This window comes from Apus apus, chromosome 1 (assembly GCF_020740795.1).
Source record: "Apus apus isolate bApuApu2 chromosome 1, bApuApu2.pri.cur, whole genome shotgun sequence".
NCBI lineage: Eukaryota > Metazoa > Chordata > Aves > Apodiformes > Apodidae > Apus > Apus apus.
In genome coordinates, this window is record NC_067282.1 from 723,169 (window position 1) to 748,051 (window position 24,883).

At 45.0% G+C, this 24,883-nt stretch overlaps 1 protein-coding gene across 1 annotated transcript in view; it reads right to left on the reverse strand.

Moving 5' to 3' along the window:
• Positions 1-468: 468 nt before the first annotated feature.
• Positions 469-24,883, reverse strand: part of PGM2L1 (phosphoglucomutase 2 like 1) — a 45,614-nt gene continuing 21,199 nt past the window's right edge. Inside the window, exons 3-14 of the mRNA XM_051608706.1 lie at positions 22,614-22,720; positions 19,603-19,687; positions 18,554-18,637; positions 16,819-17,012; positions 15,315-15,504; positions 14,945-15,042; positions 13,969-14,149; positions 11,402-11,495; positions 10,094-10,223; positions 9,227-9,416; positions 8,314-8,447; positions 469-5,129 (exon numbers count right to left, since the gene is read on the reverse strand). Coding sequence (XP_051464666.1) covers positions 5,027-5,129; positions 8,314-8,447; positions 9,227-9,416; positions 10,094-10,223; positions 11,402-11,495; positions 13,969-14,149; positions 14,945-15,042; positions 15,315-15,504; positions 16,819-17,012; positions 18,554-18,637; positions 19,603-19,687; positions 22,614-22,720 — 1,590 coding nt within the window. The 3' untranslated portion in view covers positions 469-5,026. The remainder of the gene's footprint in view (positions 5,130-8,313; positions 8,448-9,226; positions 9,417-10,093; positions 10,224-11,401; positions 11,496-13,968; positions 14,150-14,944; positions 15,043-15,314; positions 15,505-16,818; positions 17,013-18,553; positions 18,638-19,602; positions 19,688-22,613; positions 22,721-24,883) is intronic.

Sequence of the window (24,883 nt, forward strand, 5' to 3'; positions counted from 1 at the left end):
CAAAGGAAAAAGGCTTCATGATGTACCTGTCACCCACCAGCCCCACTCTGCCCCGTTATGGGTTGTCACTCTCTTCACTCATTAATTAACCTGCTGGGGCTTGCACAGCAGCAACTCACTCCCCAGCTTGGTCTCCTGACCTTGGCTCTCTTCCCACCTGCTCTGTGGTGGCATCAGTGGTGACTTGAGGTGACAACCAGCCCATCAGTCCTTGGTGCTCTGCCCTGGGACACCTTAATTGCTGAGCCCCTGGGGAACAGGGTCACAGCTGAACATGACAGGTCTCACAAAGTGTCATCAGGATGAGCCTCTGAACAGCTTCATCTGCAAACACCTCCCGGGGCTTTAAATATCCCAGTGGTAGATGCTGAATGTTCCTCCTACACCCAAGGCAGGAACTGTTACCCCACCAGCTCCATTTTTGGGGCAATACTGGTTGTCTGAAGAAGACAGAAGAAACATGAAGGGTTGCTACTACGAAGAGAATATTTTATTACTTCTAACACTTCATTCAGCTAAATCCACAGAGCAATACACAGAAATACTTCAGGAAAGTGCAAATTCTCACTCCATAGTTGTCACAGGCCCTAGTTTTTGAGAAGAACAAACACCAGGCCAACAAGAGTACAGATCCAGAACTCCCCAGGATTCCAGATACTTCAATCACCTTGTACAAAGTTACTCTTGAGAATTCCAAGGGCAGGGAGGATGGAAAATGTGGGAGCTTGGTATCAGGATGGACTCTGATCATCCAGGAGTCACCATGCACAGAGCTCCTCCTCTTACTTCGGAAGAAAAATGGGCAAAAAGAAGGGGAAAGAGAAAATAAAGTGATGACAAGAATAGTTTTTAAATTAAAGAGAACATCCAAGTGCTTTCTACAGCTTTGGGCAGTGCTCTCCAAAGCAGACCACAAGTTCCACCCTGCTCCAAATGACAGAAACCATCAGTCCACCTGGTGGCTTCTCCCTCAACACTCTGATGGTTTCAACCCACACTCCCTTGACTAAGACAGGAGCTGAAACTCCTAATGCTTCAGGAGCCAAAGAGGGGACACCAAGTGCTACCTGAGTACCAATCAATCAGGGAATAACACCATAAATGTCAACATGCAGGTGACCTCCAAGTAAAGATCCAGCAACAGCTTCAGAGCAGCCCAGAACTGCACATTGTGAGTCACCTCAAGGCCTGAAATGGAAACACATTGAATTTTAATTGTCAGTTTAGCCTGTGGATGACACAAATAAGCATTTTTCCTCCTCAAAAGGAAGAGCTGGGTATTTAAGATGAAGGAAATTAGGAGACCTACTCAGGTAAGATCCCCTTTTCTCCTGCAGCCCAAGGGAAAGCTGGATCCTTCCAGTTGCATCCTGTTGGGGATGCAGGGCAGGTGGAGCAGTCCTGGCTCACCTCCTGAACAGGACATCACACCAAGCAGGGGCCATGATACTGGGGCTGCAGCCAGAGCTGTGCTTGGAGCTTCCAGCCAAACTGTCCTGGGGTAAAAACCCACCCTCCTTCTCTTCCATTTGAGTTTGATTCACTCATGAGTGGCAGGAAGAATCCTTTAGAGGTGCAGGAGCAGAGAAGAAATAGCACTTGAGGCTATTTAACCCACAGACTGGACACTGTATCACAACTAGAATAAAAAATTCAGCTACAGGCTCTGGGTTGGAGGCATCCACCCTTGCCTGGTGAGTCTCCTGTCCTCATAGAGGTCCTGTCCTCAGCCCATGGAAACACAACTTTACCACATACCTGAGTGAGACAGAGATTAAACCTGTCCCATCAAAAAGGGAAAAGACAAAACCCAAGCCCTCCTACTTCCATCAAATGCTCAAACCAAGCCCTTGGCTGGATGGTTTCCCCCCAAGCCAGTGACTTGCTGCCAACCAACCTTTGCAATGGTGTATTTTAACTGGAAGCACCTGGTAAACAACCCTTTGATCTATTATCTGCTTCCTACTACGTCTGAAAAGCCTTTGTTCTTATCTGAAAAGTAGTAAAAAAAACCAAACAACCAGCTGACAAATGAAAGAAGGTTGTGCACAAGCCCAGCAAACTCTAACACCACGTAGAACAAAGTTACAGGGCAATGAAATAAGAGGATTACAGTCCTTCACATAACAGAAGTAAGGGAAGCAAGGTTGGAGGGAGGAAATAAAGGGAGAGTTCCACAAATGGAACAACATAAATATATCCAACAGTTCAAATACAGTAGGAAAACAATGGTAGCAGCAGTTTTAAAACAGCAATAGTTATTATACCCTTTAAAATACATTCAACACATGGTGCCTGTTGCTGTCATTCCAAAAACACTACGAACATCTACAACTCACTGCTCACATCTATTGACAAGAAGAATCCCAGGTACTTATCTCCCTGTATTTATTATTTTAAGCTATTTTGACTGGTTACCAACTTCTAAGAATGCTGATTTGAAAAACATCATGGCATCTTTCTTCCATACTGCATTGGTAACAGTTGCCTACTGATAGAAAGCAGAACTCTCTGGGAAAGGGCAGATTCCTGCTCTCTCTGCAGGAGCACAAACACAACTCAAACATCTAACTGCTACAATAAACACACAACTGGCCTCACCACACACACATTAGGCTTTTTACAGTGTTTACCCTTTTGTTCAAAATTATGTTCCAAGTCACTCATCTTCTTCTGAGCTACTGGTAGGCTATTTAAAAACAAAATCCAAACCACCTCAGGCTTTCATCTGCTGCCAAGGGAACCAACTGCAAGGCCCTTCTTCCCCTTCAGTGCAGTCAGGATCCAGATCTGCACCTTTTTTTGTGGGAACTAAAGGCAGAGGAGCAGTCAGAAATGCCCTCAAACCTCCTTGGACCTGTGCAATAACATCAGTATACTCGAGGTGTAAATGCTTTCACCCACCATATCAGTACAATCAAAAAAGAGGAAAGAAAAAAGGTATTTGGTATTAGATGCTTTTCCCTCCATTGCAGAACTATTTGGGAATTCTTTTCAAATAAATAAATACAGGTGGAGGATAAGAATTTGTGCACCACAAACAGACCTTCTGCAGTCCATGTCCACCCATCCACAGCAAAATACTTCTCCAGGGTTTATAGTGCAAAGCTTCTGTCAGCAGGAAACACCAACACATGCCCAGACACTGAGACCTGGGGGATCTTGGAAGCCACCTGGATGCAACACAGGCTGGGCAACCCTGGAGCATCAGGCTGTACAGGGAGGAGATGGAGGACAAGCTGAGAGATCCAACAATAGTGGCAAAACAGGGCATTTAACTTCAGTGCATCTTAGGTTCTTCTCATGTAATCTTCAATATAAAGGTTAAGTGCTCAGGTTTCTCTCTTTTTGACACCTAATGACTGCAAAGTGAGAGCAGGGAGATGTCCAGAACACTGCTGACCTTAGTCTGGAGGTTTATATCAGCAATTTAACAGCAATCATTAACAGCAATTATCCTCAGTTAATCAATATGCAGTTTTTTTTGAAGTGTTGCTTCAGTTAAAGCCAAAATGTGGCTTCTATTTTCTGAAATCCCAGGTATCTCCATGAAAATGTCTGTGTTGGTCTATTTTTTGGAAGAAGTGATGAGCCACATGACATTCTGCTCCAGCAAAAGGAGGAAACAGATCTGGGGAAGTTGTTAAAAATTTGTCCTAGAGAATAATATTATCTGCAAACTGTTATTCCAGCAAATCAATTTATAAGATGTGACAATAAAAATTAAATATTTGGGAAGGGAAACAAAAAATGGAGGGGAAGGGAAACAAAAAATGGAGGGGAAGGGAAACAAAAAATGGAGGGGAAGGGAAACAAAAAATGGAGGGGAAGGGAAACAAAAAATGGAGGGGAAGGGAAACAAAAAATGGAGGGGAAGGGAAACAAAAAATGGAGGGGAAGGGAAACAAAAAATGGAGGGGAAGGGAAACAAAAAATGGAGGGGAAGGGAAACAAAAAATGGAGGGGAAGGGAAACAAAAAATGGAGGGGAAGGGAAACAAAAAATGGAGGGGAAGGGAAACAAAAAATGGAGGGGAAGGGAAACAAAAAATGGAGGGGAAGGGAAACAAAAAATGGAGGGGAAGGGGAAAAATACAATAAAAAACCCAAGGATGGTAGTGTCTCACCTCTGCTTTCTTCCTTTTTGTTAATACACAGACAATAGAAATTCAAGCCATCAAAACCAGAACAAACCACTAACTGGAATTTTCATACAAAGTTGCTGAATTTCTGAAACTAGTATTTCAAAAAAGGCTCAAGAGCCCTCAGAGAGGTGGGACCAAAAAATGGCTACAAGGCCTTTGGTTGTTGGAATGGGCAATTTAACCAAGGAATGACCAAGTTCCTACTCCTTTGGAAGCCTTGGGAAGGCAGCATGCAATTCAAAACCCAACCTGCCAGTGGAACTGCCCGTGTTGCCACTATTGCTTCACTGCCAAGTAAATATTCTAAGATCCACAACAGGAAAGAGACAAAGCACCAAGAGCACCTTTGCCAACAGAAGGATACTCAAGTAGCTGAGAAACGTCCTATTGAAGAACCTGCCTGAACAAGAAATGCTAAGCAATGAAGACCTGTCACAAGGATACCAACACTCACACCCAACAGCCAGGGAGAAGCAAGCTTTTTTGTCAGTTTGGAGCAACCTCTTCCTTCAAATACCACCGCTACCTGATTTTTAAACCCTTTTCACACAAAAGGTGTTAGGTACATGAAATCAGTTTAAGATCTAGTGGCTAAGACCTGCTGTCTTAAAGCCACTAGTTCAGTTTGTGTGGGTTAATGAGCCCGTTGGTCAAAGGACAGGGAACTGTAATAATAAATTCCATCCTTTTCTCTCATTTATCCCAGTTTTCTAGCTCAGACTTTGGCGAAAGGCCTGACAAAAGAATGCTGCTTCTTCACAGAATCAAAATGTAGCTGTTGAACACACACACACAGACATCAAAGTGAGCTCTGTTCTTGGTTCCTTTGTTTCATGAGAGCAGTGCAGGCTGACACTGCTCTGAACAGCAGGGAGAGCAGGTCTAAGCAGAGCGCCAGACCAGTCCGTTCTTGTCAGGCTCAAGGAAATGCTCAATCAAAGCTTCAATCAGCTTCTGAAGTTCTTCTTCCAGCACGGTCCTGTCACTAGAAAGAGAAGAATGACATGTCAGGGGGTTGATAAACACCAAGCACCTCGTTAAAAACATACTAAAAAGCAAGATCTGATGGTGAGGGACTAGATCTGTCCCATTTCCTACCAGCATCAATGGGTAGAGCCTCCAACCTGCTCACTTTAACCAGCTGCTTTTCAGCAGGGGCTGTTTCAGTATTAATTAATTTAATGCCATTAAAGAAAACAAACAAACAAACAATGGCCACTAGAGGGCTAGCAGGGAAGGCACAAGAACTAAGGACTGCAAAACCAATTCAAGACTGGTCAGAGACAGACTGTACATGGATTAAAAAGTAAGAAGGAGCTGCTAAGAGGTGGATCATCTAGAATCTTCTCTAGGAGGCCCCAGATGACCAGCTGAGGTATCTGACTGTGCTCTGACTGAAGTGCAATTTAGGGGGATTGAGTAAACAGGCAAAGTGTCACAGTTCACAGGAGGACACTGTAACACCCTGATCCTTTCCCCATTTAAATGCCCAGACATTCAGTTGAATAAAAAGACAACATCCACATGCACAAAAATGAACATATTGCAACACCCCTTCCCAAATGCCTGAACCCTCTCCTGCCCCCAAAGCCTCACTGGAGGCAGAGGAACTCAACCTGTTTTTAACAGAGAAAAGGCAAACCAGACTTATTTACATTTGCTTTTTTCATTTGGGGAATTGGCAAAGTATCACTGCCCTTCAGGTCACCACTTCCTTTTAAAGAAAACAACCCAAAAAAGCTGCCATCAAACTGGCTTTCCTGCTGTTCAGCTTTCAAGAATCATCAATGAACATCAACATAGAGCAATATTTGCACAGTTATTATAGAGAGGAATGTCTTTTGAGGTTCCTGCATTTGATGCTTTGAATCAGGGAGGCTTGAAAGCTTTTCAGTTTCATGTTCCAGACAGTAACTGTCATTAACCATTAGTAAGACTCAAATGAAAGGTCCATGTATTTTTCTGACTTACCCAAATGAAAAACAGAAGCCCAAATGCTGCACCAAAGCATCCTCAGGTGCTTTCTCTCCTCACTGCTTTGACCTGCCTGCCCTTCCCCTTTGTTAAGATTAGGTTAAGGGCAGTATTTCTAGCATTTATTCCTTCCCTGTTGACGGAGCTCTTTGCCTTGACTCTGTCTTATCTCTTCTCCACCCAGTGGCACCTTGTCCACTCCAGGTGCATGGAAGCATGGTCATAGAGTCACAGAATGGTAAAGGTTGGAAGAGACCTTAAAGGCCATCAGGTCCCAACCCCTCTGCCATGAGCAGGGAGACCTCCCAGCAGCCCAGGCTGCACAAGCCTCATCCAACCTGCCCTTGAACACCTCCAGGGATGGGGCAGCCACAGCTTCCCTGGGCAACCTGTTCCAGTGCCTTCCTGCCCTCCTGGGGAAGAATTTCTTCCTGATGTCTGACCTCAATCTCCCCTCTTTCAGTTTCAAACCATCACCCCTTGTCCTGTCACTGCCCTCTCTGTTGAAAAGCCCCTCCCCAGCTTTCCTGGAACTCCTTCAGGCACTGGAAGTTCTAAGTTCTAGCTGAAGTGAGAATTTCCATCCCCAAACAACAAAGCAGTATTTTCATAGGCCAGAGGATCAGAAAGCTCTCTGACAAAACACATACAAGCTTCTGGCAAGAGCTGCCATTCAGGACATTGGGGTGTAGGATCCTGCCATCTCTCTGAGCTGCTGTTATTTCGCCATCAATTCAGGACAATTTAAAAACATTCTTCAGAGAGATGGGTCATACCTGTGTGAATACACTTCATGTAGCAATAAACCATGTTTGAAATAATTCTTCAGCAACTGTCTAGGAAAGCTGCATGGGCCTGGGTCTGTGTAGCTCTTCACATGCACATTGTATAAAGAATCTTATCACTTCCCACCCACCATCTCCCTAAGTCTGACCAAAACACTAAGCCATGAGAGTGTTCTCACCCCAAATTCCTGCCAATAAGTAGAAATAAATCCAGAATCAGAGGCTCCTTTATGCCATTTTCAATTCTCTGCTCCCCAGGGAAGCAGGGAAAAGAGTCTTAAAGGAGTATTCACACAACTGAGGTTAGAATTCTAGTTCTAGACCTTTCTTCCCTCTAGACTGAGAACCCAGGCTCCTCATTTACATTCCTGGTGTGTAAACACACACTGTATTTCTTTCTTTTTTTCCTTTTTAAACTGTAAGAAGGTGAATCCAGGTGGCTCTTGGGAAGGGAGAGACCTGTAGTTACAATCCAGTAGCTCAGAGCAACACAGGACATTCCCAAATGTGATAGGAATTCACCTGGATTTAAGGACACTTGCCAGCAGAACAGTCACTTTTTATTTCTCACTGAATGAGGAACTGATCAGCAGATGCTGAAACTTCAATTCTTTGTCTCACCCACTAGAGAGGGGATCACTTATGAGGAGGAAAGTGCATTAGACTGGACAGTTTAACAGGCTGGAACATTCAGTTGAGGCTCAAGTCTCCAAGTAGGCAAGAGAGGAATCCCTCACCACAGGGTGATCGATACCTGCAGACTGACCCTTCAGCCCAAAGGCATCTAGTGATAGAACCATGGAATGGGCTGGGTTGGAAGGGACCTTAAAGATCATCTAGATCCATCCCTGCATGGGCAGGGACACCTCCCAGCAGCCCAGGCTGCTCCAAGCCCCATCCAACCTGCCCTTCAACACTGCCAGGGATGGGGCAGCCACAGCTTCCCTGGGCAACCTGGGCCAGGCTCTCCCCACCCTCACAGCCCAGAATTTCTCCCTCCCATCTCAGCTCCAGCTCCCTCTGCCAGCTGGAAACCCTTCCCCCTGCTCCCAGCCCTCCCTGCCCTTGTCCCAAGCCCCTCTCCAGCTTTCCTGGAGCCCCTTCAGGCCCTGGAAGGTGCTCTCAGGTCTCCCTGGAGCCTTCTCTTCTCCAGGCTCAACACCCCAACTCTCCCAGCCTGGCTCCAGAGCAGAGCTGCTCCAGCCCTCCCAGCATCTCCGGGGCCTCCTCTGGCCTCTCTCCAGCAGCTCCGTGTCCTTCCTGTGCTGGGGACCCCAGAGCTGGATCCAGCCCTGCAGGGGGGTCCCACAAGAGCTAAGTAAACAGGGACCATCCCCTCCTTGACCTGCTGACCACACTGCTGGTGACACAGCCTGGCCAAGCCCGTGTGCATGCAGACCTGCCACTGACCTCTGCTGGGGCAGCGCACACATCTCCGCGTAGTACTTGATCTTTGGCTCCGTTCCACTGGTCCGCAGGGTGGCAACACAACCATTTTGAAATGTAAAAGTGATCATCTGACTGCTCTTACTCACTGGCAGCACCTACAGAAACAACATTTCATTGCAGAACACCCCAACTAACACAAAACTGGGAGGGTTTTGAAATTATTTTTGTTTTAATTACAATATTCCTTACAGACCTATCGGAGAATCACACACGGGTTGGGATTAGAAGAACCTTAAACATCACCCAGTTCCAACACCCCTGCATGGGCAGGGACACCTCCCAGCAGCCCAGGCTGCTCCAAGCCCCATCCAACCTGCCCTTCAACACTGCCAGGGATGGGATTCCACAACTTCCACCTAGATTACACTCAGTATTTCAGGATAAAAAGATGGCCTCTTCCTCCCACTAGAATTCCAACATCTGGAAGCCCATATAGACAGCTTAAGAGTTGGAGGAGCATCAAGCTCACTTCAACTAATAAAATTAATTCATTTTTCTATCAATATAGTCAACACAACAGCAAGACCATTTCACATTTAAGCAGTTTTCCTCCCAGATGATGTTGTTAAGCACCCTTAAGAGACGACTATAATTACACTGCCGCCTTAGCTGACACGTCATGGAGTGTCAGTCCTAGAGAGAGACAGGGACTCAAGTCCTAGAGAGAGAGAGTCATAGTCTGGTTTGGGTTGGAAAGGACCTTCAAGATCATCTAGTTCCAACTCCTGCTTGGGCAGGGACACCTCCCTCCAGCCCAGGCTTCTCCGAGCCCCATCCAACCTGCCCTTGAACATCCTTCTGCATAGTTCTTGGGATATTTAACTTTGTCTCTTCAAAACCCAAACCCCTCCTGCAACAAGGGCTCAGAACTCACCGATTTCCTGCTGGGCTGGCTGCTGTCATAGCCAGTGGTGATATCTCTTACATGTAAGATATTGTAAACACCACAACAACTTGGGTAAGACTGAGGGGTATTGAAGTTCCGAAGCCTCTCAAATATCCTCTTGATAGTTGGAGGATCATAGCACAAGAAATAGGAAGTCTTTGATATGTGATATCCATACCTACAAGCAGATCAACATTTTCAGTTACAAGATGTCCAGAAAACTCCTATATTTGGTATCTATAAAAGCCCATTTGGAAAAGGAATAACAGGAAAAACCCCACAGTTCTCCCAGCTGTGGAAGCAGACATTTATAGACAAATGTTTGGACTTTGAAGCAGATTTCACTGCATTACTCAGCTCAACTGAAGGTATTTTTCAATTCAAGCAAAGGTTTCAATTCCAAAGAACTGAAAAACACCCATTTGGCCAAGTGCAGCCTTGGTAGCCCTCAGGAAATGAACATGAGAAATAATTCCCACACCATAAGTAATTGCCTGTTAGAGCCACATGAGCAGCCACAGCAACAGGTTCTTTCAACAGCCTCTGAGGAAGGTGACTGATGATTTCACCCAAGATAAAACTGCTGTCCCCAGTCAGACCTAGTGGAAGCCCTCACAAGGTGAAACAACCACGTTTGCACATGGAAGTTTAGGTTTTTCAACCACCCGCTCTTCATTCTACACAGACCCTTCTCTGCAGCTTAAGAGAAAGCATGAAATCCTTCTCTTATCACTGTACCTGGCAGCTTTTCAGTCCAGTTGTACAGAATTTGCTGCAGTTTGCACATGACAGAGCAAGCTCCCAAGTGCCATAAGGAGATAAATGTGGAACATATTGATGACAAATACAACTTACGTTTCATATATCTCAATGAGTTTCTGTGCCAGTGTTAGGTTCTTGCCCTCCAGGTAGGTTGCCATTTCAGCTATGACCACTGCTGCACTCACACCATCTTTATCCAACACTGCTGTGCCACACATGAAGCCTGGGAACCAAAAACGGACCATGGAATAAAGAACCTGACATACTAATACATGGATTTACTTGACTGAAGTGTGAACCTTTTCCCTGTCATAGAAGATTGGCTGATACACGTAAGCAGGTTTCATTAGTGCAAGGCAGACCTCTTTTTCAGGAAAGCTAATTAGTTTAGGGGCTATGGGGCTGGAAAGATACATGCTCTAATCAATTAATTCCAGGCTGATAACATCTGCTCTGTGAGGAGATCTCTCAAAACATACATATTTATCTCTGCCTGCTTTGTGCAAGCACACCAGTACTGCAAAGAGTCTTACCAGTGAGGTGAATCCAAGGAACCCAAACAGATACAGCCTTGGGACACCTCCCAGCAGCCCAGGCTGCTCCAAGCCCCATCCAACCTGCCCTTCAACACTGCCAGGGATGGGGCAGCCACAGCTTCCCTGGGCAACCTGGGCCAGGGTCTCACCACCCTCACAGCACAGAATTTCTTCCTAATGCCTCATCTAAAATGCCACATCACATGTGAATGTGCTGTCCCAGGAAGCTGCCAGTTGTGTTAAGGGGAGAATTTCTATGAATTCCTACAGCCAAAAAACATTCCCTACTTAGTAGTGGTACCAGCAAGACTAACAAGAAAAACAGAGAGCTCAAGGCAAGGTCAGCAGAGGTATTCACATGCTTCCATCAGGTATTTAATGCTGTTCCTGCACATGTCTGGACTCCTCACATGATGTTCTGAGGTATGAGAGGACAGTGGGCAGCTCCTGGAGGATCTGCTGCACTGTGGGATGGATAGTGTGGCCAAATGAAGCCACCTCCCAGTTCCACAGGGCCATTACCAGTGAGTCCTCACAGAGAGGACCTGTGAGACATTAAACTAATTAAGAACAAATTCTCCACACCATCTCAGCTAAAAAGGAAGAGTATTTTGGCTCTGGCATCTCAGGACTTGTATCAAAACAGGTTTGCATGCACAAGCACCATGCCAGAAGCAGAGATTCACATATCGTTTATGATGATAATGGGCAAGTTGATTTGATTAGAGCAAATTCCCAATAAAAGCAACTACAAGAACAAAAATAAAGTACTTCTGTGTTTTGTTTTATAACTAAGACCATTCCTTTTTAGTCACATTTCCCACACAGAGGTCTCAGCATTTTGAAGTGATATTAACATACATACCAATAGACTCTTCAAATGCAAAGAGAACTTCTTTTCCATTATCTATGAGGTCTTTCACTCTACTACCAATCCATTTGAAACCAGGGAGTGTTTCCTGAAGCAGAAAAAGTGCAATAAATACACATTTTCAATTTAGTTTCAAGTCAAAGAATAAAGGGTAGCCAGTATTCCCTGCACCTCCAGGGTGCTTCCTCAAATGGGAACCTTGTGCTCTAGACTTGGGAGTTCAGAAAAAAACAATAATTGAGGCCTCAAATGGAAAAAACAAAGTGGGGGGAGATTATTCTGAATGTTAAGGTCCATGGGAAAGACTGCTGCAGAGGAAAATAAAGCTTAAGGACTTCTGATGTTCCTGAAATCATTTCATAGAAACACAGAATGGTGGGAACATCCTTAGACTGCCATGACCCCTCCAATATGATGGACAGAGGCTCAGCAACTGCATCCACCAGCTCCTCCAGGACCTGTGGATGGACCCCATCAGGTCCCATAGACTTGTGCACCTTCAGGTTCTTTAGATAGTCCCAAACCTGTTCTTCTCCTACAGTGGGGTGTGCTTTGTTCTCCCAGTCCCTGCTGTCACCTGCTGTGGCCTTTGTGATGAGGCTGGAGCCCTTACCAGAGAAGACTGATGCAAAGAAGTCCTTGAAAACCTCAGCCTCCTCAATATCCTGCCTAGCTAGGTCTCCTGTTTCCTTCAGGAGAGGTCCTACCCTTCTCTTGGGTGTTCTTTTATTCCCAGCATACCTGTAGAAGCTTTTCTTATTGCTCGTTACATCCCTGGCGAGATTTAATTTCCACAAATTTAAATCTAGTTAAATGACCAACACAACAGGGACAGTGAAGACAAACATTAGCCAAGTCATATCTTCAGAAGATTAATCTAAGGCCAAGAGTCACTGAATAGCATTTCACTGCTAAATACTCAACTAGGACATGAGCATCAAGTCAAGCAGGACTTGTGCTTAAGAGAACGTGTTTCTCTCTGAGATCAGAGATGATCTTTTGTGGTGCTTATCAGATGAGACACCAGTGCCAGGGTCTTCAAAAGGTAAAGTTCCAGAAATATAAACAGCAATTTTGGGTGATGGGAGGGAAGAAGCACTGCTTGTGCTCTTCAGGTGATGCAAAAGCAGAGAAAAACTTAGGAACAGATCTTCCTGGGGAGAAGAAAGGAGGGGAAGCTTTCAGAGGAGACCAAGGGCTTCTGTAAATGTCTAGTTTTTTCTTTTTCTTTCAGTCAAATGTGTCCCTTTCTAGAAAAAAACAAACATAGCAGTTTTTAGTGGAATAATGAAATTCACTATAAGGCAGTGATGCTCAACCTGGTAAGCACATCGGGACAGTCACTCAAAATGCTTTTCAGAGTTGCTTTCAGTTTCAGTTTTTAATTCCTCATTGATAAAATACTTGTTCCTGGTGCACACAGATTTGTTAAACAGGACCTGGATCTTTGTACCTTTGTGCTAAGTTCTGTAGCACTTCCACCTCTCCAGGCCAACATCCCACTGCCTCAGAAATCAAACACTAGACTTGGATGCAGGAACTAAAATAATAACCTTCAGTCTGTGGGGGCACACACACCCCACACCCTCTTTTCTTTTTCAGCAAGTCCTTAAAGACACTACAGTAAAAATTTCAACATCAGAGCTCTTCTGTCTGTTGCCATTTGAAGCAAAACCAGCTTTAAAACCTACTAGTGATCTGAGGACCTAAAGGAACACTGTGCAACCTATAAATATTTGTTACAAATCCAGCCCAAAGCACTGCATTTTTGTAGCAAGCACAACAAGTGGCACACACTTGCAGTCTCTTAGAATGAGAGTCTCTTCAGTCTCAGAATTTCTCTCTAGAAATTGAAGCCAGACAAAAGCATTTCTGTTCTATGTAATCTTGGACTTTATTTGTGTCACTTCCTTGGAGCTTTGCATAAGCTGATCTCACAGTTTGTGTTCACTGGAAGAGAATTCTCACGTTGAGAAATACTGCAGAGGCTGAACTCAGACTTGTCTGGGTAAACCAGTTTCCCTGTGAGTTGGAATGCACAAAAATTCCCAAGGGACTGGAAGTTATCTTTTTTTAATTGTGTAAGGTCATAAATCACAGAATGGTTTGAGCTAGAGGGACCTTAAAGATCATCAGGTTCCAACCCCCTGCCATGGGCAGGGACACCTCCCAGCAGCCCAGGCTGCTCCAAGCCCCATCCAACCTGCCCTTCAACACTGCCAGGGATGGGGCAGCCACAGCTTCCCTGGGCAACCTGGGCCAGGCTCTCCCCACCCTCACAGCCCAGAATTTCTCCCTCACATCTCAGCTCCAGCTCCCTCTGCCAGCTGGAAACCCTTCCCCCTGCTCCCAGCCCTCCCTGCCCTTGTCCCAAGCCCCTCCCCAGCTTTCCTGGAGCCCCTTCAGGCCCTGGAAGGTGCTCTCAGGTCTCCCTGGAGCCTTCTCTTCTCCAGGCTCAACACCCCAACTCTCAGCCTGTCCTCATATGAAGGGGGGCTAGATGGAGAACGTGGCAGTCAGATTTTACTCAGCCAAGAAGACATCATAAAACCCAGACTTACTTCAAAGTGAAATCCCTCTTTAAGTGCAATTGCCCTCAGGATTTTTGAGGAGACCGTGGTCGCCAACATGTAAACATTCTTCACATCAGCATCTTCAGAGCAGTTTTCCTTCCAGCAAGAAAACATCCACCACCCAAACAGAGCTGCCAGCTCGTTGCCAGTGAACACCTTCCAGCAGCCACTGCAGACAGGACAGGAAATACAAGAGCTCTTTCAGGTTTCCCAGGAGCATCCACTCAGGGAGAGACGTTTTCTGCAGTCAGTGCAACAGCAGGAATCTGAGCACACTATGGACAAGCTGCTCTAGACAAAGCCACGTTACTAAGAGGACTCCAAATTCATCACATCTCCATGATTTACAAGCCCAGGGAATTTCTGCAAGCAAAGATACCAATTAAGTATCTTCACTGGCAGCTTAAGAACAGCTTAGAGGTCTTTTTTATTTCTGAAAGAGAAGTACAGCAGACTAGAGAGCCTACACACTGCAGTCAGGTAGAGCCTGCACAACTGCACAGTACAGGTGGTTACTTACACAATTCTCAGAATTTTGGCCTGTTAGTGGAAGAAAAATAATTTCTATTCAATATGAAGAAGCCAAGGGGGGGAAGAAAAGAGCCCACAACATCTAACTATCCCAAGGTAGAATTTGTTTGCCTCACAGAAGTGAAAAAACAGCAATTAATGACAAGATTCTATTGTATTCAGTGACCAGTCAGCTTTTCAGTTAAATTTTATCTGGCCATTTACTCTAACACTGCTAAATATTGAATTTTTTCTGAGTTATTGGTTTAAAAGACATGATTCAGGTGGAGCTAAAACAGAAGATGAAGCTAGGAAGAGAGACACCCAAATAGCTAAATCATAACAGGAAAGAGAAGGCTGAAGGTGTGTGCCTGTCAGCCATTTGGGGACAATTCTGTGATTTTTCACTCTCTCTTCTGCAGAAAGAGATTAAATAAGAGGTCCCACCACTTACTTCTCCTGCTGTTCTGCCACTGCTAGTCTGTCTGCATCTGGATCAGTGGCCACAACTACTTTAGCCTTTTCTTTCTCTGCAAGCCTCAGTGACAACTCCTGGTGAGAGGAAAGGCAGGAAAAATAATCATAAACAATCCAATAAACTCACAGTCTTACTTCTTATTTACATATAATGTGCAATTAAAGACAATCTCAAGTGGATTCTCCCTGCATTAACACAGCTCAAAGCCAGGTCCTCCCTGTTCTCTTCCTCAGCCAGGTAATCCTGTTCCTTCCTGTTTTTTACCACAGGACCATAGCCAGACAGAGAAAAGACCATAAAAACACATAAATCTGATCAAGTAGAAAAAAAATATATATATACATACCAGGACACATTCTCCTTCTTCAGGATTCGGGCATTTGACAGTGGAGAAGTCTGGATCTGGATCCTTTTGTTCAGGGACTGGAATGGGGGGCTGAAAGCCAAATGCTTGGAAAGCCAACTGCACATAGTCATGTCCAACTCCATGAAATGAGGTATGAACAAACTTCAAATGTGTTTGTGTGTTCAGCTCCCTGAGAAGGAAAAAGAGAATTTCAGTAAGATTTTGGTTATTTAACAAAACTACTTTCAGGTGGGGAGCAAAACAATGCAAGTGCACTTTGTCCAATTCTGGTGATTTCTGCATTAATTTCAAAGAAGGAATGAGGGAAAAATGCTCATTTGGACTTTCACTAGAAATTGCTGGATTAAAGCTTCTTCTGCTTCTCCCTCAGTTTGCTGATGACACAGAGAGGTGACACACTGGAGGGGACAGATTCATCCAGAGGGACCTGGGCAGGCTGGAGAGGTGGGACTGTGCAGACTGCATGAAGTTCAACCAGGCCATGTGCAAGGTCCTGCACCTGGGTGGGGCATCCCAGACACAAATACAGGTTGGAGAGAGAACAGATAAAAAGCAGCCCTGAGGAGAAGGACCTGGGGGTGATGGTGGATGAGAAGCTCAACATGAGCCAGCAAGGTGTGCTGGGCCCAGAAACCACCCGTGTCCTGGGCTGTGTCACCAGCAGCATGACCAGAAGGGCCTGGGACGGGATTGTCCCCTCTGCTCTGCTGAGGCCCCCTGGAGAACTGTGTCCAGGTCTAGAGCCCCCAACGTAAGAAGGACATGGAGCTGTTGGAGTGACTACAAAGGAGGCCATGAAGATGATCCAAGGACAAGGGCAGGGATTGTGAGGAAAAGCGATAACATTAAATCTCGAGGAGGACAGATGTAAGTCAGACATTAGGGATAAATTCTGTGTTGTGAGGATGAGGAGACCCTGGCCCAGTTTGCCCAGAGAAGTTCCAACCCCCCTGCATGGGCAGGGACACCTCCCAGCAGCCCAGGCTGCTCCAAGCCCCATCCAACCTGCCCTTCAACACTGCCAGGGATGGGGCAGCCACAGCTTCCCTGGGCAACCTGGGCCAGGCTCTCCCCACCCTCACAGCCCAGAATTTCTCCCTCACATCTCAGCTCCAGCTCCCTCTGCCAGCTGGAAACCCTTCCCCCTGCTCCCATCCCTCCCTGCCCTTGTCCTAGGTCCCTCCCCAGCTTTCCTGGAGCCCCTTTAGGCACTGGAAGGTACTCTCAGGTCTCCCTGGAGCCTTCTCTTCTCCAGGCTGAACACCCCAACTCTCCCAGCCTATCTCCAGAGCAGAGCTGCTCCAGCCCTTGGATCATCTTCATGGCCTCGTTTGGACTCCCTCCAGGAGCTCCCTGCCCTTCTTGTCTTGGGGACTCCAGACCTGGACACATTATTGAAGTCTACCTGTCAGCACTGCACGTTTCACATGTAACCTAGACCTTACCAAAAACATCATTAAGTACACTTTATTTTATACAATACCTATAATAACAGATCTTTTTCAAATCCTCCATGTAACAGTCACAAATTTTCTTCAGAGGATCCTGCCTAAGGGGACTGGTGTCTACTAGATTCTCATTCCACGAGCCATCCCATGGTTCCACACACTCTTCTATACATTTTATAATTTCCTTGTCATGAGGAGAGGTGATCTGTGCTCCATTTTCCCAATAAACCTGGTATAAGTTCAAGAAAAACAAGACATCGGTCAATTACAGAGATTATCAACTTCATGAATTGTTTTACCTGCAGGATTAGCCATGCTTCCTGCTTCTTGAGGTCACACAGAGAAGGCTCAACTGGCCAAACCCTCAAAAGTCATTTGGAATCACAGTTCATGATTCCACTTATGCAATGAGAGCTACTCAGCAACAAGACCTAGTTTCAAAAAACAACTGGTATTCAAGTATTATGACTGAAATCACCAGGACATGAGAAACTGATACTGGGCACTTCTGTTTTTGAAACTGAAACAGATGAAAAAAGTTACCTTCACATGGTCTGACTTTCCTTTTGAAAAAGCAGCACAACTTGTTTTTGAAATCAAAGCAAAACAGATAAGCAGTGTGCCAAGGCACATGTTTTTCCATAACTAAACCACCATAATCTTTCAGCTGGAAACACTAGCAAACCCTGAGCTATAAAAAGTATTTGTTGAGGAACTATTTAATGCCAGTTTTCCCACAGTTTGTTTCCAGCACCATGGTTGGGTTCACAATGCAGACTTTCAACTCAGACCAATCTGGCTCTTTTCTTGTCCTCTGGCTTCCATGAAACCCACAGGCACAAATTATCTTCAAAACTATGGCTTTGTCCAGTTGGGTTAGAATTGTCCAAAACCTTTAGAAGCTGCTGAATTCACAGGGGAAATGTGAAAGATAAAACAATTCATGTGAAAGATTAGAAAAAATAACCAGTAGCCTGGCAAAAGTGAAATGCTTCTACTAGGAGACAAAAATAGCTTCTTGATAAAAATGAAGCACCTAGAAAGCTGATGTGGCTCAGTAAAGGCTGAAAAGTACTTCACAACTTGTCTGACAGAGGATGAGTGCAGTACAATCACCTCCAAGAGTTATCTTTGCTTTCTTATCACTGCCATTATTCACTGACCTGTTCCTAAGCATCCAGAATGCCAAGTTTAGTTACAATGTAGAGTTTAGTTCAGATTCTTAGGCAGTTCAGAAAGGAAGCACTGTATTACATCACTGCATAAGCAGCATTTGCTATTATAGATGGCTATACTGTTCCAAGCTTTCCAAATGAAGCCACTCACCTCTCTCCCAATGCCCAGAAAAAACAACCTTGCAGGGAGCACCAAGCTACTAAGAAGTTCTATTCATCAACTATCAAACCATCTCCATCTCCAGCACAGTTACCTACTGGGCTGACTAATTCACCTAAGCTTTAGCTTAGTTTGGAACTCATTTTTAAGTCTAAGAAGTGAACACATAATAAATTGCTGAAGCATTTCTTCAGCTGCTGATTATGGAATGTCCCAACAGATGTGCTCAAGATACACAAGCAGGGTGGTCTTCAGCTCCAGTCACAGGCAGTGTGTGTCATTCAGGTTATATGAAAGGTTTATTACTTGAAATCACTTTTCCTTTTAATGTACACCCATCCATGTTCCAGAAGAAGCCAAATGCCAAAGGCAGGTGGGGAAAACTGGAAAGCAGCTGACTGGGACGTGCTATGAACTTCCAAGTTCAAGCCTGACCTTGTATCCATTGTCTTCTTTCCGGTTGTGGGACGCTGTGATCATCACACCAGCCACAGCTTTGAGCTGCTGAACAGCATAGGGCTAAAAGGAAAGCCAGAAATGTTGATTTAGCCAAGAGTTCTGCAGCTGGCACAGATAAAATTATAATATAAGGACAGTTATACAATAGGATAGCACAGGAGAAGTTGCTCTTAAAGTGTCACCAGGCTATTTGAAAATTGTAGACATGAATGCTCAACATTCTGCCTCCTGTAGCCAGCAATAGTTTGTTCTGTTCTGTTGCACAGGAGCATTATTCTGTTTCCCAGCCACATAAACACAACTGACTCAAGGAAACTGACACTCAGATGACAGCAGCATTTGAGAAAGGGAAAACAGGTTCAAACAGAATGAGGGAATTCACCAAAAGGCTGCTTGAAAAACAAGTTACAGGTACTTCCAGCTAAAGAGCACCCAGCCTTTTTATTCAGCCCTCCCCTGGAAAAGAGATCCACTGCATGCACAGCATATGAGAAAGCTGGATTTAAACACAAGGATTTAAAACCCTGCAAGAAAAAGCTGCTGTGACTAGAAACTGAAGTGTTGGGGTTTTTTTAGATACTAAAAGTAGAGGCAATCTTCAAGTACTTCCACTCCAAGCAGTTCAAGTCTTACATCCAAAACCATAAAGTCCCTATATGCGTGTATTTAATCACACACACATAAATATCATCTTTGACTCTTATGACACTCAGATGTTTAAGAACAGAATTAAAGGACAGCACAACACTTCACTGGTAACTAATAAAGCAAACCCTGAACTGGAATAACTTTAGTCCTCCCATGGCAGCCTGGGGTGAAATGTGACTCTTGATTATCTGCACACAGAAGAATCCGGCAACCCTCTTGTTCACACCTCCTTGAAGAGGCAGGAGTTCCAAGCAGCCCCTATTTTTCTGTTTAAATACTGGAATTTGAGAAGAAATTTGCTAGTTCACATTTTTAGCAGACTTTCCAAGACTCCCTTAACTGCATGGTTCAACGTTGTAAAAGAGAAGGTGACTCACCACAAAGGGTGTAGGGACATAGGTGGAAAAGAAGTAGACAGGTACATCTTTAGCCAGCAGGACAGCTGCAGTGAGCTTTGCAAGCCTACCAACAGGAAAGAGAAGAGATGCAGTCAACCCAGCTCCCCACAACAATCCAGCAGCCATATGGCATCACTGTAAACTTCATTGCACTTGTTTCTTAAATCCCTTCTTATTTTCTTTACACTAAGAGTGGTACCCCACGGGCTGCAGTCAGTGTAACACAGCTTTCAGGGTGGACAACCCAGATGGTGCTTTTGTGTGTGGCTTGAAGAGCACAAGGCATTTTAGTCAACCATGTAGATACACCAGTGACAGCAAAAATAGAGAAGACACTTATCCTTCATTCAAGGACAGAACGAACCTCCCAGAAAGTTTAAAGTGCCAGATGTCTGCAACAGCAGGTTTGGAAATGGACTCAGTATCCCACACAGCAAAGCTTGTTTGCCAGCCTTGGTCAGCAGCTTCAGCCAACACCCATGAAGCAGATTTATTCCTAAAATATCCTCCTGCAAACCAGCATGCTCTTATCCCAGAAAGTTCAGGAATAGTAACAGCACCTGTGATTTTAAACCTTGATTTTATTATAAACATTTCCTTTCAAGCAGCAGGGAAACTCATTCTCATTCAGGTAACCTTGATATGAAACTGTTCAAGTCAGGTGCACATAGCTCAGCAGGTAATAGGAATCATCGAGTCTTAGAATGCCAGGTTGGAAGGGACCTCAAGGACCATCTGGTCCAACCTTTCCAGGTACTACTCCAGTTGATCTGAGGTGGCTCAGCACCCTGTCAAGCTGAGGCTTCAAACTGCCCAATGTGGGGGAATCCACCACTTCCCTTGGAGACTGTTCCAATGTTGGACTGTCCTGATGGGGAAACATTTCCCTCTTGTGCCAATGGGAATCTCCCCAGGAGCAACTTGTGCCCATCACCCCTTGTCTTTTCCAGGGGACTCCTTGACAACAGGGAGTCTCCATCTTCTTGGCAGCCACCCTTTAAGGACTGGAACATGATGACAAGATCTCCACTGAGCCTTCTCTTCTCCAGGCTGAACAAACCCAGTTTTCTCAGCCTCTCCTCATATGTCAGGCAAGTCTTGCTCAGGGTCAAAACAGATGAAAGAATCACAAGTGGCAGTTTGCTTTGCTCACTTGTTTTCACAGACAATCATTAATCCTTGCCTCCTGACCTCTCATGATGAGCACAGTGCAGTCTCTTTCAGTTACTCAAAATTTCACTTTAGCACCTATCAAATCTAACCTGAAACTGCCCAAAAGAGTTTAAGAGCTCAGCTTGTAGTTGAAAATTTTGCTTGTGTATCACAATACTTGAGTCAACTTTATTACTAATTACAGAACCCCTTTGGACAGGCTGCCATCTCCCTCAGGGATGATGGGACAAAAGAAATATGTAGTTGAGAACTAACTTGCTCTTTTGACACATAAAACGACTGTGCTGCCATCAAGTCTGAATTCCAAACTTTGTGTGGCTAAAAAGGAAAGTTTTTCCTATACTTCTATATTTTGAAGCTACACATAACCCAAATAATTTGGGTAATAGCCCAAATACAGTGTAACAGATGAGTTGAAGACCCTTATGCCAAAGCCTGGGAGCCAATGTGCCACACACATCTGAAGAGCAGAAAGGAGGGCATGGAGAGGTGGACCTTGGGAATGCAGAAACTCTTTAAAAGACAGTTACCAGATTCTGTACAGTTCCTACATCCCTGAAGTATCAGATGCTCACAGAATCTTAGAATCACAGAATCTTAGGGGTTGGAAGGGACCTTGAAAGATCATCTAGTCCACCAGATCATCTTGTTCACAAACAAGTTTTAAAAACTCACACAACTACAATAGTTACAACTATTACCTACAATAACTACATTAACTACAATAATTAATTACTATTTAACTAAAGAATAATTAGCCCCAGGGTTGTGTTTGGGTTTTGTGGGGCTTCATGATCCCTGAATGACAGGACCAGGCTGCACAAGCCTCATCCAACCTGCCCTTCAACACCTCCAGGGAGGAGGCAGCCACAGCCTCTCTGGGCAACCTGTTCCAGTGCCTTCCTGCCCTCATGGGGAAGAATTTCTTCCTGATGTCTGACCTCAATCTCCCCTCTTTCAGTTTAAAACCATCACCCCTTGTCCCATCCCTCTGTGCCCTTGTCTAAAGCCCCTCCCCAGCTTTTCTGTAGCCCCTTCAGGCACTGGAAGCTGCTCTAAGGTCTCCCTGGAGCCTTCTCCAGGCTCCCCCAACTCCCCCAGCCTGTACAATTAACTAAAGAATAATTAGCCCCAGGGTTGTGCTTGGGTTTTGTGGACTTTTTTTAAAGCATGTCATTAGTACATATATTTTGCTCTCCAAATGACAACGAATTTGGATTCCTTACAGAATTCAGAAAGCAGTTTTTACAGACCTTCTGTCTCCCCTTTCCCTGCAAAAAGCACAATTTGGCATCACTGGAAGTTTACATATTAATCATTCCAGGTGAGATACTCCCACTGTGGGAATTCACAGAGTGCAGTCTACACAAGGACATCAAAATTCTAGGTTACACTAGGCTGAAGGGAGAATTCTCCTCCCCCAGGCAAGCTGAGATCAGAGGCATAAATACAAAAGAAGGGCAGAGCTGACAGCAGAGCATTAACATTTAGTGCTTTCAAGCCAGATGTTAATGTTCTGAATTTACCTTCACATTCAAATTTCTCTCCAGATACACCAACTTCTTAATGTCTGCCTGATGTTCTCATGCATTTAGACTGTAAATTCTTTGGTGAAGTGACTAGCCTTACATTCCACATTTGCTGGCAACTGGTATTATATAAAGGCTTTAGTCCATGCCTCTCTTCATTACTATTTAAATGGGCTAAGGGAGGGGAGAGAGTGTGCACAGTTCATGACAGAAATATTCTGAGAGAACAGAATGCATTTAAAGCCACAATTTGATTTCTAGTCTTGGAAATGTAATCAATACTCATACTTCTTACTGCTGCAGTTGCTGGTCACCTGACCTCGTGTGTCATATCCAACAACAAAGCCTCTCTGCTTGAAATCTGAAAAACACCTCTCAAGGTACTTGTAGATCCCCTGGAAAGAAAAAAGAAGAGAAAAAAGAGGGAAGAATTAGCTCTGGTGCACCATAAACAAACATTAAAAATTATGTTTCACACAATGTGTCACAAGCCAAAATGCAGCTTAGCAAAAATGTCAGTAATGAGATCACAAAAGCAGCATATTTATTTTCCCCCAAAGTGTTCACAGAACGAAAGAAAGAAAATGTAATAGTGGTACAAAAAGGCTGAGGGAGTTGGGGTGTTCAGCCTGGAGATGAGAAGGCTCCAGGGAGACCTGAGAGCACCTTCCAGGGCCTGAAGGGGCTCCAGGAAAGCTGGGGAGGGGCTTGGGACAAGGGCAGGGAGGGATGGGAGCAGGGGGAAGGGTTTCCAGCTGGCAGAGGGGAGATTTAGGTTGGACATCAGGACAAAATCCTTGATTATGAGAGTGGTGAGACCCTGGAACGGGTTGCCCAGGGAAGCTGTGGCTGCCCCATCCCTGGCAGTGTTGAAGGGCAGGTTGGATGGGGCTTGGAGCAGCCTGGGCTGCTGGGAGGTGTCCCTGCCCATGCAGGGGGGGGACTGGATGATCTCTAAGGTTCCTTCCAACCCAAACCAGTCCATGATTCCATGATTCTACACAAGAAGTGCTCAAACAGTATAAACAGAAAGCTTGAGCCAGCAAAATCCTCAAGCAACAAACACTCGTTTTCAATCCATACTTTGCTTGTATGTATTCAAACCATCTTCTTTAAGACCCAATTGAGAAAAATCCTTTTTTTTTTTAAAAAAAAAATTCCATCCATTCAGGCACTACAAACCTAGGACCAGTCTTCATCCTTGTGTTCATAGCCCAGGGCAGACACCCTTCCAGCCACCCTGCTTCTGAAGAGCCAGTGATAAATCTGCAGGAAAAGGAGGCTTCATCCTTTCCCACTTCTTCAAACCAAAGGTTATTACTAGTGACCTGCTCCAGGTGGACAGATTAAACCCTTGCTTTACGTACTGTGCAGACAACAGCACAAGTACAAGCTGTCATGTAGGTATCAAGACAGAACATTTCAAATGGCAAGATAGCAGAGAAGACCCCTGTGCAGGGAGAAGACAGAGGAGTAAATGGAGCACGTTTTTAAAACACATTGAGGGGAACATTAATATGTGCTGAAATATCCACAGGAACAAACCAGCCTCTCAGCCTCCCCTTCTTTTCCAAACAGGAGGAGTAGGATGCTCTCTGAAATAGTGCATCACATGGTGTTCCTGTAGCCTACACATCTATTCATTTCCCAGTTAAAATCTCTCTGGAGACCCAGCACAGAAACAACCCTGGATGGATCAGCAGTTTAGACAAAAAGGTAGAAACACTATTGTTAGAAGATTCCAGAGGCCACAGTTCCCCACAACCAGAAATCAACCTTCCCTAATACAGGCACAGCACTGAACAGACCTTGGCCAAGCTTCTCTTAAAAATACCTTAATCTTAAAAATACCTTAAAAATAAACTTTACCTCTTAGGAGGTTTGAAACCTCCTGTTGATGGGAGGGCTGGGGATGTTTTGTACTACAATTAAATGGATGTTTCCTTCAGTAATAAAAGCAATTCCTTGCAGTGTCCTTATCTGGATCTGACCTGATATCCCCAAGAAGCAATCCCTCACTGAAGAACTTGTCTGACTCATGAAATTCACTTCATCTCAATTTTCATTCTTATTTCCCACTCCACACACAATGTACTTCAAACATGAACAACTGGGTATTTAGGATCACTACTCAGACCAGTGCTGATTAACATCTTTGCCAGTGACAAGGACAGTGGGATCGCTGCCCCCTCAGCAGTTTGCTGATGACACCAAACTGTGGGATGAGGTGACACCCTGGAGGGGAGGGATCCATCCAGAGGGACCTGGGCAGGCTGGAGAGGTGGGACTGTGCAAACTGCATGAAGTCCAACAAGGCCAAGTGCAAGGTCCTGCACCTGGGTCAGGACAATCCCAAGCACAGACCCAGGTTAGACTGAAAACAGCCCTGAGGAGAAGGACCTGGGGGTGATGGTGGATGAGAAGCTCAGCATGAGCTGGAGCCCAGAACCCACCCGTGTCCCGGGCTGTGTCACCAGCAGCGTGACCAGCAGGGCCAGGGAGGGGATTGTCCCCTCTGCTCTGCTCTGCTGAGACCCCCCTGCAGGGCTGGGAACAGC